General features: G+C 35.7%; 2 protein-coding genes across 2 annotated transcripts; one reads left to right on the forward strand and one right to left on the reverse strand.

Moving 5' to 3' along the window:
• Positions 1 to 346: 346 nt before the first annotated feature.
• Positions 347 to 11,245, reverse strand: gdpd1 (glycerophosphodiester phosphodiesterase domain containing 1). The gene is made up of 11 exons (XM_032545847.1): positions 11,057 to 11,245; positions 10,224 to 10,373; positions 9,381 to 9,423; positions 9,085 to 9,220; positions 7,509 to 7,554; positions 7,180 to 7,301; positions 6,792 to 6,881; positions 6,082 to 6,215; positions 4,584 to 4,643; positions 3,430 to 3,481; positions 347 to 2,873 (listed from the first exon to the last, which is right to left on the reverse strand). The coding sequence occupies exons 2-11, from the start codon at positions 10,357 to 10,359 to the stop codon at positions 2,739 to 2,741; spliced, it is 954 nt and encodes a 317-aa protein (XP_032401738.1). The 5' UTR covers positions 10,360 to 10,373; positions 11,057 to 11,245; the 3' UTR covers positions 347 to 2,738.
• Positions 11,246 to 13,201: 1,956 nt separating this feature from the next.
• On the forward strand, positions 13,202 to 17,582 carry tmem120ab (transmembrane protein 120Ab). The gene is made up of 12 exons (XM_032545846.1): positions 13,202 to 13,391; positions 13,604 to 13,722; positions 13,867 to 13,983; positions 14,096 to 14,155; positions 14,326 to 14,421; positions 14,536 to 14,625; positions 15,126 to 15,191; positions 15,294 to 15,355; positions 15,442 to 15,534; positions 15,683 to 15,747; positions 16,411 to 16,479; positions 17,207 to 17,582. Exons 1-12 carry the CDS (start codon positions 13,323 to 13,325, stop codon positions 17,318 to 17,320), a joined length of 1,020 nt encoding a protein of 339 aa, XP_032401737.1. The 5' UTR covers positions 13,202 to 13,322; the 3' UTR covers positions 17,321 to 17,582.
• Positions 17,583 to 20,159: the final 2,577 nt, after the last annotated feature.

Genomic DNA, 20,159 nt, shown 5'->3' on the forward strand with positions numbered 1-20,159 from the left:
GGGCAGTCAATAATCTTCTTAGCGTTAAATATCTGAGAAGTATTTAAGCAGATTGTGCGTGTGTGAAATTGCATCTTTTATTTAATTAATATTTAATTTGTTCTCTTAATAAAGATTTTAAATGTATCGGTTAATTATTTTAAAAAAAGAAAACAGCCATTCTAGTTTTTTCCCCCGTTTTCGTTTACAACTCATTCAAGTTCTCGTGTAAACAGCGCCCCCTCCTGTCGGTTTAGCAGATGCCTTCCTTTTACACAATGACCTTTTTCCCCCCCCAAAATAAAATTAAAACTAATTGTAATTAATGATTTAACAGCACGAATACATCAAGAAATACAGACAAGAATTCATGTGGATGAAAATTCACTTTTTATTTTCTCTAAATCAATGAAATTAGAGATAATATAGACTGTGGGATAAGGCTTTGAAAAATCCAAGGTGCCTAGTCCCACAGACTGATGCTGTTCAAACAGAGCCGCTTGTTTGAAGCATGAAGAATAAAAGGACACCAAATACAGCACAATAATTTCACCAATAGTAGATCGGGTTCAGCACAAAAAATAAAAAAATAAAATAAAATTGTGCAACTCAAGAAACACTATGAAAGTAATCTGATGAAAGCAGTAAACAAAAGAGAAACTCTGTTCCCACAGCAAAATACCAAACATCTCATAATACATTCAATCATAACTACATTCATTACAAACATGTGGTCACATGTTTAGATCAGAAAACATCATTGGTATATATATGTGTAGTAACCCTATTACACCCTCCTTACAACATCAGTGCAGGAGTATTTGGTGCCAGGATATCATTGTCTTGCGGTTTTTAATACATTGCAGCTTCAAAAACAGCAGAGAAGTTAAATATCAGAAACATAATTTAGCTCTATTGGGCTGGCATATCATCTAAAGATTAAAATCAGACATATGATTTAAATATGTTCACTGTTTCAAAGACACAAGAGAAGATAAAAGATTCAGAAATTGTGCAAAACTCTTCTCTCAAGTCACAGATGAGCAACATATTCATTTGATGTAAGAAAAAAAAAATGCTAAACAGACATTTCTACATATCAAAATACAACAAAACCAACAAACTGCTGCTGGGTAGTACAGAGAACAATAACAATGGGTTTGTCTCTTTCAAGTTTCCTGTAACTACAGAACAGTGGGACCTTTAAACTGAGGACTTCTGCTTTTTTTAGGACATTTTTGACTTTCATATAAACTTTTCTTTCAGCTGTCGACAAACGTTTTTTATTGCAAAGGCCACACAATAGCCTGATTCAAGATACAGCAGCCTAAGAAACCAACGCTATACCTACTGTTCAATATTTGAACAGTAAAACCACATGATAAGTTGTAAGAAAATACATTTTCACATAATAATGTCAAAACTCAGATCTGATAAAACTAGCTGAATATATTTTGGTGGTCATTTTGTCCCACTTTGTTGAAGGAAGCCAACACACCAGTGTTAGGTGTTGACTTCCTACAACACCCAGCACTGTTTTCAGTGCACGTCTAATGTTAGGGGAACAAAACACAACAACTCAAAAAGGGATATGATACAGCAGGTGTAATACAAATAGTTTAGACATTGATTATCACGTAAACCAAGATTTCCCCCTTCAATGTTTTTTTTTTAGCTGTCAGTCATGTTAGGGGAAGAAAAGTTTTTATCAACATATGTCAGGGGAGGAAGCTGGAATTGAACCCAAAATCTTTCAACAATGACACAATTAATTTTCCCTAGTTTGAGACAAAGGGAACAGAATGGTCATGTTATTGCCTCTTGGAAAGAGGAAGACAAGGGACACCATGCAGATGAGCCGATGGTCATTTTTAAAGCAGAATTGAATCTTCCTTAACACTTCATCAGCTTTGATGCAGTAATTTAAGGAGTCCATGTTCTATTTTGTACATGAACATAACTTTCAGAGGACCAACGTGTGTAAAGTCAGGTTGAACAGGAATGAACACTTCAAAGGCATCACTCTGAGTCCCACTGAATTTAACTAATGAAATAAATTAACTTAAATGTTTAAAATAAAAAATACAATTGCTTGCAAAATTATATATTTGAAGCTTAAAAATGTGTTTTTTTTAATATAGTTTGTGCTACAACATTAGTTGATTGTGAAAATGGTTCAGTAAATGGTTACATGTGAACCTTGTGTTTATGAAAGCTTGTTTTATAGCAGCTTGACAGATCTAACTGCTTTAGTTTTTGTTTTGTTTTTATAGCTCATAAACACCCTTCACATTTTACGAGGGTTTTATCCAAATCCACGTATCATGTAAGAAAAGTTAGGCTTTTGTCAAATTAATCAGAGACTTGTTGGGTTAAATGTATAAACCTCATAAATCAGCATTGAAGGTATGCAACCATTCCAGGTAGCTTTTTGTAAGCACTAACATGCTTAATACCAGGTTTAGTTGTAATTCTCTAACACGGCTGTTGCTACATGATGGATATATCGACAACTCTTATAATTGGTATCAACTCAAATAAAATCTTCTTGGGATTTTCCTTTTACTACAACTATAAAAGTAGACATCCCCAATACAAGGGGAGTCAATGGAGTCTCATACTTGTGCAACACAATGTGGAAGTAGGTCTGCAGGAATGCGTGCAGTAAAAGTGGGTGAATGTGGGGAGCTTGTTTGGCAGGTCAGCGAGCGTGAAGGATAATGACCGTGGAGACAGGGAGAGAGGTAGGAGTTGGCAGGTCACTGGGGTTTAGAAATGCCATTCCTATCCATGAACTCTCTGAGCCTGGTGGGAAAATCTGTCATCACTCCTGTGGCTCCCAGGTCAAACGCCCTTTGGAAATCCTCCTCGTCATTCAGCACCCAAATGTACACCTGAAACCAGACACACACAGTTAATCCACGCAGAGACAACAGAAGGAGGCATCACCCTCGTCATTCTATATTTGAAACATGTGGGACACTTGGACCTTTTCCTGGTAGCTGCATGTAAAGTACAGTAACATTTCCAAACCAGTAACTCCCAAACATGTAAGATAAAAAAAAAAAAAACCCTCATCATAATCAATTAGCTTTGGAACTCAAAGTAAATAGAAGAAAATAGTAAATGAACCTATTAGTTTCATTTCTCTAACACGGCTGTTGCTACATGATGAATATATCGACAACTCTTATAATTGGTATCAACTCAAATAAAATCTTCTTGGGATTTTCCTTTTACTACAACTATAAAAGTATACATCCCCAATACAAGGGGAGTCAATGGAGTCTCATACTTGTGCAACACAATGTGGAAGTAGGTTTTCATAACTGCATTTTTTTTTAGGTTTCATTCATCCTATTAGTTTCATTTGATTGAGTTTTGTGTTTTTAACCCTAAATAGGTTAAAAACCTATTTTAGGACTGAAAAGCAGGTGTAGCCTCATGTACCTGTATTCCTCTGGCAGTTAAGTGTTGGAAAAGAGCTTTCCTCATCAGCAAACTGCAACACACAAATAAATATCCTTTAGAAAATCATTACATCTCGTACAACGCAGGTAGAAAAGCAATTGAACTTATATTAAAAAGGTTTATTTTTGATTAATCTTTTTTTTTTCTTCACAATTTTCAACAGGGCTCAAAAAAATTAGAAAAGTGATGTCTGTCTATATTTCAAAAACTCTTTGATGTCATTTCAGAGAACAACATATTCTAGTTAAGACTTTTGTTTTACAGATTAAAGCTGTTGGAGTAAAGAGTTTAAAATATTGTAAATCCTATTTGATTTTTTTTCTCAGATAGAGAAGGTTTCCAAATCTTTAACCAGCTGTGAAATCTTCTTATGAGAAGATCAAATGCAGAGATTAAGATGTGGGATAGGAGCCTCACTATGTACTGGGTCATCAGCTTGTGCGTCTTTTTTACTTCTGTATTATTTTTATTTTATCAGGATAAAATAGACTAAAAGCCTCTTTTTTAAGGGCGTCATAGTCAAGAGGTGGCAACAAATACAGCACAAAAAGTTACACACTTAAAAGAAAATGACAAGCCATCAAAAAAGGTACATGCCATTCAATGTAATTACAATCTCCAGAATAAAGTTGCAAAGTGTTCCGTAAGCATGAGTAAGTCATTTTAACGTCAGAGCCCAGTACTTGGTATAACAGGAAGCTTTTTATAACCTGCCGTTCAGCCGTTACAGATCTCTGAAATGACCTAAGCTAAAGATCCTAAGAAGTTTGTTTTAAACATTTACTCAGTTAACGTCTGGGGAGCTGTGTGGCACTTTTGTGGCTCTTGTCTGGCAGACAGAAGTTTCTTTGATTTTAATTCCTCATCTTTGCATCTTTTTTCTGAGATGCCACAGAAAAAAGACCTACAGGGCACGGGCATCTTCAAAGCCTCAACTCTTTCCTCTATTTATATTCTTCCTTTGAGCTTCATCCTTTGGAAACAAGATTTGTCCTTTCAATGTAATGCAGATGATGCTCAGGTTTGTATCCCATTTTAAAAGAATAGAAGCTACATCTGGAATGCCTCAGGCCTTCAGAGTAGTATGAAAAAGGTTTATCAACATTTCATATTTAGATGAATTAGAGACTTACGTGTCTGCAAGCCAGGCAATCAACCGCTGACTCCGCGTTAATCTGCTGGGATCTTTTAGTCTGTTAAAAAAAAAGAAGAAGAAAAATAATGCAAAAAGTTAAATATTTTAAGTGTCAGCAAAATTGATAAATGTGTAAACTGTATAAAAGTTTGACAGTCTTTCATTTTTAATGACAGATAATGAATGTGGGAGAAAGATGCCACAGTTCAGGATATTCTCAACTCAAATTTTACAGTTGTATCGTCTCTTGCACTTTCATTCATTTGTTAATAAATCCTCAATTAACAGAGTTGAGCCTCTAAAATCTGTTGCCTAATCAACATCCTTATTACGGTTCTGTAACAACCACATAAGTAGATCACATAATCTTATTTAACATTGTTTTTTTTTTAAAGTGGGTTGTTAAGATACCCAACGTCTTCGTGATGTCTGCAACAGTTAGTAAGCAACTCCACAAGATAACGCTATGGTCAGAATTAGGGACAAAGAATAGCAAACACTGGAAAATCCATTAAAGCATCGAGTTCACAGCTCAGAAGAAAGGAGAAGTCAATCCTAGACAAAGTTTAATGAAGACACAATATGTTTTGACTATCAGAGGAATCAACTTAAAGTCCAACTAACAACCCCACTCAATGAAAACTCTCCAATACTTCAGCTCACTTCTTGGGATCTTGTCAACATAAGGAGTTTTACCACTGCAGTCAGAATCTTTGGCCTTACATAACACACTATGTCTGATAAAGACACATAATGTGACCGAAAGATTAAAAAGTATTTTTTTAGGGATGTGCTGTGGTGGCGCAGGGGTTAAGCACAACCCACATAAGGAGGCCTTAGTCCTCGACGCGGCTGTCGCAGGTTCGATTCCTGGCCTGGCGACCTTTGCCGCATGTCTTCCCCCTTCTCTCATTACCTACTTTCCTGTCAAGTAACTATCAAATAAAGGCCACTAGAGCCAATAAAACCTTTAAAAAAATAAGTATTTTTTAAATGTTGACCTTTTCTAAAAATGTAAAGCTTGATAGAGCTTTTAGGATTAGATTCACAGGTTTAACTATGGCAAATACAAATGAAACATATTTTTAATAGAAATAATTTTTTAAAAACTAATCAATCAGCTTTATTGCAATTTTTTTAAATAAAAAACTTAGGCACATTGTAGATATTTCTTCACTGTGCTCATGTGACAGAACAGCTACATGTTTTCTATTTGTTGTCTCAGGAGGAAATGCTGTCATGACCCACTGAAACTTGTTAAACTCATTATTTTGAATGACATTGGAGTCACAAAAGAGAGAAAAAGTTTCTCTTTACAATGAGACCGAACCATCTTCCCTTCTTTTAAAATGCTGTTCTCCTGTCGGGAAATTGAATTCCCTTCGTGTAGTTTTCCAGATGGTTTCCCTCATGCAGCTTATCAAAACATTTCCTCAAATCAGCTCTTTTCTCAAACTCTACAAACACTGCAGCTCATATGCCGTACATGTACTTACTTAGTTAGCAGGGAGGGCATGGGGATCTCCAGAAACTGCTCCTTCAAGGGCACAAAGGGCAGGAGGCCTGTGTAGAAGAGCCCAAGAAGGTGCAGCACCCTGGGAAAACTGAACAAAACTGGAATATGGGGATTCTGAAAGAAAAAAAAATGGAAGAAAAATTTCAGTCAGATTCCATTAATGCAAAATTTCTTTAGTCACTGACTGACAAGTAAAGACAGGAGCTTGTATGTTCAAAAGAAGCTGGGATGATTTGAGTATTTTTATGTTTAACTATGGTGGTTTGAGAAAGAATGGACAGAGTTTTATACTACATCTAAATAAAGGACAACTTGATAAAAATAAACAAATATTCATTCAAGCAGCTTCCCACAAAAGAGGTGAATACCCTAAGATGAGTTTATTAATCTTGTTTTCTTTTTTGTTTTTTTTTTTTGTTTTTTAAAGCTAACTTTCAGGATTTCTGGCAAATTTTTCTGCAAACAAACTATCAGATGGAAGAGTGATTGGACAGATTCAAAGAGAATTTGAAAATACAAACAGTTTTTAATATCTATCCAGAAAAAGAGAAAATTTAAATCGAATTCTTCACATTTCCTTATTTTTTCAAGACTATGTATGACCCCTACATTTTAAGTGCATAAAAGCAAAAAATGGAAAAAAAAAACACATAAGTTAACTAAAACAAGGATATACTTTCATAGCAGTACCTCCTTATAACATTTTTTGACAATATGGTTCCTGGAGTTGCCCCACACAGTCAGATCCTCCCTGTCGTACTTAACGACCAGCTCAGAAACCTGTAAAAATTAACACATTTAAACCATAAAATATGCTGTTTTTTTCTACTACAGAAATCACAAGACAACTTTGTCCTCCTCGTCCTTCCTTTTAGAATAAAAACGTGATTTCAGTCTCCGCTTGTTTAGTTACACCATTAATGAATCATTCTTCTAACAACACACAGTTCACTGGTTTGCTCAAACTCAAACTTTTACATCAATAAATAAAGACAAATGTAAAATAATCTACATTAAAATAGCACTGCATTCTTTTTTGCTGTGTGAGAACTTGAGGAAAAAAGAAAGATGCACACACCTTCTTAATGAGTGTGTCGTTGTTGACCTTGATGTCGATGTTGATGGGAGTGTTTGGGAAGGCATCAAACACATCCCTGAGGAGTGGGATACGTTTGTCCTCACCGCCCTCGCAGAAACACTCTGGCCAGATAAAGACAAGTCAAAGAACACAATCTCATTCAACGGGAAACTCAAAACTGTTAGCTGGAAGCGCAATCATCGTTCGTCAGCAGCTGCATATATGTACAGTACTTGAGTGTTTGCAGTCAGGCACAATATTAAATGTGACAAATTAGAATAACTTAAGAGCGTTACTTATGACATTAGTGATGGATCTGCAGTTCTTACCCCTTTGAAAAGTTACACCCAGCTTGCAGAGATATGGGGGAAGTTCCTGCAAAAAGCACACAGCAGTGGAAAGTTTGCAGAAATTAAAACTGCAGTCGCAGTGTTTCTCTACGTTCATGACAAAATGCGTTCTACAGGGGACTAAACGTGAACAAATACAAATTAGCACTTTTCAAGCCTGTCATGTCTTTGAAGAGTGTGTGTAATTTATAAAAGCACTCATATAATTTATTCTTTATGTAGATTAAGAAAAATGCGTAAACTGTAGTCTGCTACTCAAGTGGCTGTCACTCATAATATTTTTCAATCCCACACTTAATTAAAACTAAAATCTTTTTGAATTCCTCCATTTTAAGTAGAGTTCTTCCAAAAAAAAAAGGTTGTGCTTCACTCCTGTTCAAGAACTTAGCATACTGGGTTGAGACAATGAGATTAAAAACATTATTTTCAGGTCCTTGCTGTAATTTTAGTAGAACTTACTTAAACATAGTAGCAATGGAGCATCTGTTTTGAAGATAACTTTTAATTGCAAAACTTTGTCATGTTTTCTTCCCCTATAACCACAAAATTTGTGATAGCGTGACTTAGAAGGACACCAAACTGCATATGCTACAGTATTAAATGTCTAGGCAGCTAAAGCTAATGTGATAAAAAAAAAGAAAAAAAAAGTATTTTCTTTTCAAACAAGATTGAGCTGACCAACTGGTCATTAGCCATTCACTCACAAGCTAAAGAACCTTACATCTAAGGGGAATGATCTTCAGATCCACAACAATCAACACACAACAATCTCCACATTTGTACATGCATGTACAACAACTTCAAAATAAACTCAGATTTTCTTGGAGAAGCAAAATCTCAATCTGAATATACTGGGAAAAAAAAGAAATCAACCTTTAAATTTAACGCATTTATTCAGTGAAGACAAGTTCTCCAGCAGTGAGCTTTGGAGATTTCTTTTAACCATCTTCACCTTAAATCCAGCAGCCATTGGGCAAGAGAACTGGCCAGGTCTTCTATATTAAGTTATTTTATTGAAAACTATTATATCTTAACACAAAATAGACTTCCCCACTAAATAAATGTACTGAAGCTAAAGCTTTTATTCTTCTAACATTTTTTAATTGAAATTATGCTGCTGCTGCTGCAAAAAAAGATTTTAAACCTTCCAACACTCCTTCACCAGAGTTGATATAACCTCCAAATGATACAAATTTGTGTTTTAGCTAGAAGTTCATAAACAAGTAAACAAAGCAGAAATATACTATAGGAAAGAATTTATCAACTAATTCCCATCAACCCAAAGGTCATGATGTTAACCAGCATGTGACACAAACAGGTGGCTTTGTGTGCACCTCAGGTGATTAGGCGCATGATCCAGCTCACGTCTAAAAGACTGCACACAAAAACCACAAGATACTGTTTTTAATCTAGTTCTTCTTAAAATCGGACCAAAACTAGAATGTTTTAATGTTGACAAATGTTTCTTCAACTAAGGAAGCTACGGGGGGAGAAATATAGCACATATAGAAACGAAACAACAGATTTTGCATGTTTATAGAGAAGCACAACTCACAGCATATGTCAGGTCGCTGATGTTAGCATTGATGCCACAAACCCTCTTCAAGTTGCCATCATGTGAGACCACAACCTGCTCATCCTTCGTCAGGTGGCAATCCAGCTCCAGCATGTCTGTGCCGAGATCCACAGCACTGCATGAACCCACACAGAGAGCACACTGCGGTGAAGTCGTTTATAAAAGTGTTCAGATCAGGGAAACTGGTTCTAACATTGGTGGAGCGCATTTTCAGTAAACATAAAAACGCTCACATCCCGAAGTCCAACACAGATATAAAAGAGCATTCTACTCACTGTTTGAAAGCTGCCATGGTGTTCTCCAGGTTTTCTCCAGCGCCTACAAGACAATATGCACAAACATCAAGGAAGCTGCAATGTTTTCTCCATCTTATAGACCTAAGATAATCTATAGGGATTCATTCTGGGGGTTCATTGTTGACACTTTCAGTTAAGCCCAAAATTATTCATACCCCCTAGCACATTTTGATTTAAGATAGGGCCTAATGATGGCCTCCTTCCACAGATCTGCTATCAGATTTAAGTTGGGACTTAACAAATGTAATTTACTGTGCTTTCCAAATGTATTCAAACTTCCCGATGCTGCTTGTACATTCAAATTTCTCTAACACTGAGATTAAATTACACACAGACAACAATCAGGAGTCGATTTCTGAATGCATCTGGTCACAAAGGATTTTGTTGGGTGTATCAGATTAAAGGGGAGCAAACACAACTACATGCCACAATTTTCAGATATTTACTCACAAAATATTTTACAAGGCCTGAGTGGTTTTTTTAAATCTTATAAAAATGACTTTAAGTTTGTAGAAATAACATCAGAAATTGAATATGAACATTACCACTGTAATCCTTAATAGTGTTCAACTTTATTATATTGTAAACAGTCTGGTTTTTCCCCTCAGGCACAGTTTGTGTTAACTTTTTTATTATTTTACTCAGTTTGTGCATTTCTATACATTTTTTTCTTTTCATTTGATCTTACTTTAGAGCCCACCTCATTTTTTTTTTTTACTTTTAATTTCTATATTGGTATATCCGCCTGCTTCTATTCACTTGTCAATTTGTTGCTGATACACCTGAATTTCCCCATTAAGGGGCAATAAAGGTTGAACTCACCTCCACGATGGGAAATGTGCTTGCTGAGGAACCTCTCCCTCTTCCTCCGGTGCAGGAGAGTTGGACATTTGAGCAGCAGGGCCGAGGTGAGCACATACCCCGTCACTGTAGACACGATGTAGATAGCGGCACACATCTCCTATCAGTCCACTGCAAGACAAACAGTTCCCAGTTAGCATCAACAGCCAGGCAAGGGTTTCAACAGACACTAACTCAAGTCTGTCTTTATTAGAAGCAAATGATTATTAGATGGAAGCACTGAAGGACCATCTGAGGAACAGGGAGATCTGAACCACTTCTGGGTATTTACTACAGCATGTTAAAGGGGCAAAGGGCTTCAGAAGATTACATTTAAAAACAGGGAAACAGTTAATAGATATTGACTATTTTTGTCCTGATTAAAACCATAAATTTGACCTTGTAATTAAGCCTATGCGTAATCTTTAAAATACACTCAGGCGCTGGTCGAGTCAACCTCATAAAATTATAAACAATTAATTATTGAAAATTATCCGAGGAAATATTTGGTCAACGTTAGTTAGATGCTCCGTTGTTAAGTGATGCGATTCAAACAGCATCATAATTAGGTCTTACGCAATAAAGATAATTGAGCAAGGATTGCGCTTATATATATATATATATATATATATATATATATATATATATATATATATATATATATATATATATATATATATATATATATATATATAAAGCCTAAAATAAAGTCAGTCTTATGGACCACATCAGGAACAACTGATGTCGATGTCCAACTAGCTTTACTGAGCTAATGGTAGCGTTGATAGGGTCAAACTCTGTCTGTGGGTTCTTACCTTTGTCATCAATCACTGTGATTGCTCTCTGTTCGTTCCTCTGACCTCCTCGGCTGGGTGCAGGTCAGCGGTCTGTAGAGGTAAACTGATGTGCTGGCCTCTGGTCTACATATGCCCTGAGTCTACAACACAACTGGAACAACACCAACCGGCGGCTGTCAACGGTACGCGCATGCGCTTTTCGCTTCTGAATATCAGGCAATGAAAATAAGCACTTCCGCTAAGAAATTTTTAGAATAAAAGCTGAGTGACATAAGTGATATTATCAAAGAAAATACGCCCATAGCTGTTTAATCTCACACTGAACAGTTTTAACATGTATAAATCTTTATAATAATTCGAGGCATACTCAAATATGTAAAGCTAAATTACAAACTAAGGCTTCCGTCAATGTGTTCTTGCGCTCTGGCCTCCGTCATAAACAAGTAGAGGCACAAACTACACGTCTGCGCCTCCGCCATATTGTGAGAGGCAAGTTCTCTGGTACTATATACTTGGAAACTGGATAACAGCTAAGTTTGTTGAATGTTATTCACCTACTAATTTTACTTATGACAACTGTGAAAGCTTTAAGAATAAAATAAAAAATAGAAATTTAACAGCAATTTAAAACACTTATGTTAAAACAAATGGAATACATTGGAACCGACTTATTTTTGTGTATACAAATTTATGTTTTGTGTCGTCTTCTTAGAAACCCCAGAGAGTCAAGTCTGCTTGTTTGTTTTTCAAGTTGAAAGTTTTATCCATTTACTGAAGATTTCAGTCATTACATCGTAATAGTAATACATTTCTGGAACAGTGTTCAAGTGCAGGATAGTTCAAAATGCAGACAGACCTGAAGTACTTCTTTTTTTCATTCGCTTGTTAACTGGATTACTGCTGCCCTCATGCTGTCAAACTGAAGTGGAGACGTTTTGCCATGTAAAGTTGAATGTAGCACGTGTATATTCACAATGTCTTCTTTAACCCAGCAAGTTAGCCATGTTTAATAGTAAACAATTAGCAAACTGCGTTGTTGCTCACACAGACTTTAATTGTTTCAAGAGGTAAAAACTACAATATATTTCAAACAATGAATTACGGTGCCATTCAAAAATGTACATACTTATCTAATGCACTGACATGCAGTATTAATTTTTTTTTTTTTAAATAATGATAAATTAAAGTCATATCACATAGAAGATCAATAAATCTAAAAAGGACATGCTGTTCAGGCACAACTACAGGTGAAAACCTGCAACTCAGAGCAAAGGTCACACAAAGCACACTTATGTCTACCTACACTCTAGAAACAGGACAATTGAATGACTGAGGTTTGAACAAACAAGTTATATTGACAGTTTAAACAGGGAGAACAGTATAGAGAGACAATTGGCCTGGCTCCTCCTTCTCATGCTGGGAGAGACAGCAAGCTCACCCTGCTGGATGCTGGTCACACATTTTAGTCACACACTGCTGTGGGATGGCATCCTGTTCTTCAACCACCGTTTGTGGCAAGTCAGCCAGTGTGATTGTGTTAGTTGCTCTAACATAAACAGCAGCACCTCCTTGCTGAGTGTTCAATTGAGAATATGACTGAAGACACGCCATTCCATCCTCTCCACTCTTCACTCTTGAGTCAAAAGTTCTCTACTTAAGTAGAAGTACAGATACTTATATGAAAAAATATTCTAGTAAAAGTTAAAGTACAGGTTGAACTGTTTTACTGAAGAAAAAGTAAAAAGTACAAGTTTTGAAATGTACTTAAGTACAGAAAGTAAAAAGTAGTTTTCACCTTCAAGAATACAAAATTACTTCCAATAAGTCTAAATACTTAAAAATACTTAAGAATTAAATGCCTGAATTTAATATGGCTATTACTATAATAATAAATAAACTCTGGGCCGTCAACATCTTAACTTTGAGCCTCAGTTGCAGAATTGAGATTCTCCCAGTCCACCAGATGTTGTTAATGTGCAGCTGTGTCTCCAACAAACTGTGTTAAGGTTTTAGATGTGTATGAGAGCAATGTCTAACTTGAAGGTTGAACCAAAGCAAAGGTAACACTTCTGACCTTGCATTGTACGAGAGTCTGCAATAATGACAATCAGACTCAGTGACTGATAGTACAAGTCAAAGTCCAATTTACGTAACATAGAGTCGATGGAGAAATGATTCACACCCAGGTGATAGCAGAGCTACTTTAGACATTTCGTAGTGCATAAACAATTAGCCAGTACAGCTATTTTTCAGCTGGGTCTTGGTTTAATTTTAGGGAAACAAAATGCCTCAATCACTGATAGAAATTCAGGAGGAATGGAAATCTCTGGAGCAAGATTTTCAGATGCTTCAGGTAAGAAATATCCTGTCAGCTGATAGTATCTTGTCCAATTCTGCAAAATCCATAGCATTCAGTTTTTTAGGATGAATTTTAACATCCACTAACTAGCAGCCAAGCTAATTGGCCACAAATTATATATGCTTTTTATTTATTTATGTATTTATATTTTCTTTACAGTTATGTCATTCATACATTTAAACCTTTTCTATTTCCCTTTTCCCCAGGAGACACACAAAAAATATTTACAGAAACTGGATGAAATCTCCAGACTCCAGAGCAGCTGTTCGTCATCTATCGCCCGTCAGAGAAAAAGATTGAAGGAGATGTCCAGCCAAGTCAATAAGTAATTATCCACACACCCTGAAATTTGTATGCATGTGAAGGCAGACACAAGACGTAGGGTCATGAATATATATTAGAGGGATAAAAGGTGAACCAGCTAAAAGAAGCTGATAATGATAATATTTACTCTTTTTTTATGTATCAGGTATACAAAGGGATCATCAGCAGATGATGCAAAGACTTTAGGTAACATAAAAGAGCAAGTCAAGACCCAAGAACATGCTTTCTCTGAAATGGACGCTTTCCTTCCCAAGAAAAATGGGTGATGACATGAATTTGGACATATTTTCAGCTGAAAACTTTGAACAAGACTGGTCTGTAACGTGGTTTTCAGAAGTTAAACAAATACACCATGGTTTGGTTTCAAATTGCAGGTTATACCTCAATCTGGTTCTCGGAAATGTGAATGTGACTCTTCTGAGCAAGCAGTCAAAGTAAGCATCCAAGTTCAGATTTCTTTGTTAAATGCAACATATTTTTCTTCTAATTTCATCTTGTAAAGATTCTTTTCTTTTTTCTTTTTCTTAATCAGATAAAATTATGAATTTATTCTGTTGCGCTATGTATAATGTTGTGTAATGTTGTGTAAACACATCATTCCCAGATTTGGCTACAAGGATGAATATGAGAAGTTCAAGCTGTACCTTACAGTGATCTTACTGCTGCTCTCTTTCATATGTTTTTTCTTCGTGAGCTACAGGTGAAGCAAACACTATCAGAAAATGTTACATGTGAAATCACCCATTTTCAGTATATTTATAGCAATGGAACATTATATGTTCATGCATGATCTTGTTTGAATCTTTTGCTTCAGATTTCTGGACGCAATCTTCAACTTCCTGCTAGTTTGGTTTTACGGCACATTAACTATCAGAGAAAGCGTCCTCATCACAAATGGATCCAGGTTAGTCTCAATTCTCCATAGTTATTGGCACAACATGCAAAAATGCATGTATTAATGCGTTTTTCACTTAACTTGAAACTCAAACTGAATGACATACAGTACAGACCAAATGTTTGGACACACCTTCTAATTCAATGGGTTTTCTTTATTTTCATGACTATTTATAAGGCAATAAATCCCACTTATTAACCTGACAGGGCACACCTATGAAGTGAAAACCATTTCAGGTGACTACCTCTTGAAGCTCATCAAGAAAATGCAGAGTGTGTGCAAAGCAGTAATCACAGCAAAAGGTTGCTACTTTGAAGAAACTAGAATATAAGGGGTATTTTCAGTTGTTTTACACTTTTTTTGTTTAGTGCATATTTCCACATGTGTTATTCATAGTTTTGATGCCTTCATTGTGAATCTACAATGTCAATAGTCATGAAAATAAAGGAAACTCATTGAATTAAAAGGTGTGTCCAAACTTTTGGTCTGTACTGTATATCTTAAATCAGGATCAAAGGATGGTGGGTTTTTCACCACTACATCTCAGCCTTTCTGTCCGGTGTGATGCTGACATGGTAAGTACAGCTTAAAAACAAAACCTTAAAAAAATAAAATAAAATTCTCAAACTAAATTTGTTCTCATCAAACCTCACATTTCTCAACTTTTACATCTCCAGGCCAGACGGGATCCTTTACCAGACATTCAGGGGCCAATTTCTCGCCTATTCCTTATATCAAAGTATGTTCAAAGTTTTTACAGAAAAATCACATAGTTATGATTTCATACATGCTCACAGTTTGTTTTTGTCATGGAACCTCCTTTAGATTTTGTTCAGTGTCTGCAGTACTACTATCAGAGTGGATGTCTGTACAGACTTCGCACGCTGGGAGAAAGACACAACATGGATCTGACTGTTGGTGAGATGTAAACACATCAAGGTCACAAAATACAAATTAACGCAGATACACATACCATATGGTTTTAAATGTATAAAATTAAAGTGTGCTGAGTATGGGGACAAAAAAAAGAAACATTTTAAATTGTTTACATTTCTTCTCTTTAAAGAGGGATTCCAGTCCTGGATGTGGAAAGGCCTGACGTTTCTCTTGCCCTTCCTGTTTTTTGGTCATGTGAGTAAAATCTGTAAACCCCAAATGTTTCCAGTTTGCGCAAGGTTAGCAACAAATGATAATTGTGATTTGTCATGGTTTGAATTGAGCAATAATTGTGAAAAATGCTGGTGTCGTAGGACCAATGCTTAAAGATTAGGGGACTTTGAGAATCTGGGCGAGAGTTTAATGTGGGTGATAATAATTTTGGCTCCTTGACACAATGCAGTAAAAATCTAATTGCTGCTGAATATATTGCTTCTGTATTTTATTTATTTATTTATTTATTTTATCATAACTCATATTTCGGATCATCAAAGATTTAATATCAGCATCGTAACACGGTAAAATACAAAAACCTGTTTTTAAACAAGGTTTAATTTATTGCAAGAGCAAATATATCTTGGGCAATTGCGGTTTTTTTTTTGCTTTTGCCATTTTTGAAAAAATATATTGAATGTTTATTTAGAAACTGCATTTTTAATTTTTTATTATGATGAGTTTTTTACATTTTTTTAATGTAACATTAACATTTGAGTCATGATCTGAAATATTTAAGGGCAACAAAAAAGTAAGATCACAAGAAATCCTTAAGGGTAACTTGGAAATATACACTGAAAGTCCACTAAAATGCATGCTTCTCCTGTTTCCCTTGAAAGCTTAATCTTTTTGTTTTGTCTTCAGTTCTGGCAGCTTTTAAACAGCGTGTCTCTGTTCAGAATGGCTCAGCTCCCAGACTGCAGGGAATGGCAGGTCAGTCTACTCAGTCACCAGATATTGCTGCATCACTGTCGTCCTGCTAAATGTTGCTGTGTCACTCTTTCCCTACTTTCATAGCAAATTTATCCTCCATGTGCTCATCATTCACACCCTCAGACTATAATGAATAAATAAAACTGTGTTAATACTTAAATACAATCTAAACACAAAAGGTCTATAAAAATTCAGAGTTGCATGACATTTTCCCACCATCATCCTCTGCATTATAGAAATATATTACAATAGATAGATAGATAGATAGATAGATAGATAGATAGATAGATAGATAGATAGATAGATAGATAGATAGATAGATAGATAGATAGATAGATAGATAGATAGATAGATAGATAGATAGATAGATAGATAGATAGATAGATAGATAGATAGATAGATAGATAGATAGATAGATAGCATTTATTGTCATTGAACAGAATTCAACGAAATTTCCATTGCAGCTCCCGTGCAAAAGGTCAAATATATACAGTAAAAATAAGCAAACACACAATAATAATAATAACAATATATACAACTAAATTAACTAAAGGCACTCAACCACACCAAAGAAGTAGCAGCAGGTCCAATTATGGCAAAGTACAGATGATGTGACAGTGCAAAGTGCAGAACAATATGGCTGTGTGGGGGTGGGGGATATGTATGTGTGACTGCGAGGTTATGATATTAATATTCACTGCTATTTTGTTGATTCATGTAATGTCAGGTCCGGGTGTGTGGTGCCTGCTTCCTCATTCTGTTCATGGGGAATTTCTTCACTACCCTCGCAGTTGTTCGTCACAAGTTGAAAAGCAGGAATCAGAAACCAAAGAGCATGTGACGGATAAAAATGTACAATGGAATGAGATGCTGTCTCACCAAAGAGAAGACTAATTCTGACCGTGCTTCCTGTCACGTCCCAGGATATAATAAAAAAACACATGATTTCATATGAACTATGGCAAATGTTAAATCAAAGCTGGAAGTATGTCTATGGTCGCATTAAAATTTGGAGTTACTCAAATAAGAAACCTATGTATGTGTGAAAATGACAATGCAAGAATGAAATGACTGTTTAATAAAGGATTCAGTTTTTACCAAAACATCGTTCTGTGAATCTTTTAGGACCGCTGTCAGATTTCTTCTGTTAAATCTTAAACTTAATATCAGACAACAAACTGACTAAACACAAAATCTGATTTTCATTGATTATTTTGAGATTGATTTTACGGTAGAGGGTAAGCGGTCCCATCAATTACGGCAAGTTTTTCAGATCCTGTAGCATCAAGCAGCCCCACAGGATCACACCGCCTCCACCATGTTTCACTAAATGAATATACTTTATTGATCCCAGAGGAAAATTCACATTTTAGTGCAACCCATCCAAGAACAACACACAAACAAACAACTAGGTGCCTGAGGATGCAGCCCTTCATCCTGAGGGAGGCGCTGCCCTGTAATGAGATGAAGTAAGAACGTCAGGTAGGATGAGGATAAAAAATATCAAAAAAATTATATCCCACACTGCATCTAAATATATGCAGTGAGGGGTTGCAAAAAAACCTCTAGACCCAAAGGCAGAGAGTTCAGGGAGGATGTGTTTATAGCAATGAAGAATGTGTTGTTGATGATATTCTTTATCTGAAATTGTTTGTTTGAATTGAATTGAATGTTGTGTTAGTTGTGCACTAGGTGTAATGAGAAGCAACATCTTCTGAGAGGTTTCTCTTTAATCTTGTCCGTTCACAGAATATTTTCCTAACAGTCTTGGAGACCTTTGTGAAATGTGATGAACCTTTGCATTCTTTTCATTCAGCAGTGATGTTGGACTTGGAACCCTCCCATGGACGCCATTTTGCCTGCTTTCTCTGCTTATTGAATTAGAAAACACTGACCTCAACTTAGGCAAGTGAAGTCTCAAAGACTTCAGATGTAGTTCTTGGTTATTTTGCGACCACTTTGATGAGTTGCCAATGAGGTACTTTCTATATAGAATGCCCCTGTTTGCTTAGTTTGGAATAATTGCATTGGTTACAGTCAAATTCCCAGAAGGAGTGGTCTTTTTAGGAAGTAATTTGGTACACATCAAGACCAGCAATAAATAAATTATTTGATTTGCAAATGTTGACACAAGGAGAACCGTTACCAGAGGGATCAGGTGGTGGCAGTATAAGTAGAAGGTAGAGATCTACGTCCCAGTCAGTGACAGTTTTTTTTTTACATAGTCTTGTGTTTTGGTTGTCATCTTTAACCCCAGATTTGTGTATTATAAAGAAGAAACATCTTAGTTCTACATGTCAAAATGTAAATAGTTGACATAATTATTGAGCTAAAGTGCAGAATGAGTTGTACTGAAGAACTTTGACAAAGGTCAGAGGTGTGACGGTTATTGCATCACATCATACAGTTTCTATTTATGCTCTGTAGTAAAAAAAAAAAAAAAAAGATCCAAGCTTGAATTTGACTTTCAGATGGACAACCACACATTTATTCCCATGCAGTGTGGGAATAAATGCAAATAAAAGAGAGAAGCAGTCATAAAGAAATGGATTAAACAGGAATGTAAGTCTTACAAAATGTACTTTGAGATGCTGCAAAGTACAAAGCATTTCTTTTAATAATGACTGTTAAGTTAGTGTTTGGTTGCATTCTGAACGTGTTTTCATATTGCTTATTTGTATGCCAAATCAATGGAAATGGAACCCTCCAGGGGTGTTGTCAGGTTTAAACCCTGAAACACTTTGACACAGAAAAAGACAAAGGAAAAGAGACAAGTGAATTCAATTTACTTGCACAGAGAGACAGACAGAAATGTGCTTTTGTTACAATTTCTTGCTGCTCTGAAGCACATTCTGCTGTACTCTCCCTTTTTATTTCCTTAGGGGCGGTCCCTAGTTGCATAGATCATTTTTGTTATCTCAAGTCAGTTAATTAGCATTGCCGTTTCTTCAGTTATTTCTTCTGTTATCTTGAATGCAGACACGCAAAACCTACGAGCTGACAGTTCAGTTTCTGTTTTCTCCCTCCTGCAACTGCAAGGCAGGAGCTGAAAAACTCAGAACAATGGGAGAACAGAACAAACACTTCACACATCAAATACAGCAAACATAAGATAATATATACTAAATATTTCTAACAGGTGTGCACAATGTAGGGCTCCTCTGGTTGTCTGATCAAGCTAAAGTTGACGAGTGATTCTCTCCGTCATTTTACCTGCTTCGGACTTTGTAAGAAACCTGAACTATGTTTTAGTTCAAAATCTCAAGTATGTCAGAAGTCCCCCCCCAAATTTTTATTTTTATTTTTATGACAAATGTTAGAGGTGTGATTTTTTCTTGTACCACAGTTATACCAAAGTTTTATTTTGTATGGTATATTCATTTACATCAATTCTCTGACGTCCTAACCAGTTGTATTACAAAGATGAAAAAGTTGTTATTGTTTTCTGAATAGAGTAATTATTTTTTTTAATTACCCAATAATTTTTTACCCTATAATTATAGCACTATAATCGACTTAAGTCAAAAGGACAACAGTATAAAATACATTTGAAAAAAAAAAAAACTATCTCAAAAGTAAAAATAAATGAAGGAAGTTTTTTTAGATTTTAATGTGTCAGTAAAAAGTGAATTCAATTTAAAAACATCAAAGCTACGTTTTCTTGACACATTGTTGAAGCA

The sequence above is a fragment of the Xiphophorus hellerii genome, chromosome 18 (assembly GCF_003331165.1).
Source record: "Xiphophorus hellerii strain 12219 chromosome 18, Xiphophorus_hellerii-4.1, whole genome shotgun sequence".
Taxonomy (NCBI): domain Eukaryota; kingdom Metazoa; phylum Chordata; class Actinopteri; order Cyprinodontiformes; family Poeciliidae; genus Xiphophorus; species Xiphophorus hellerii.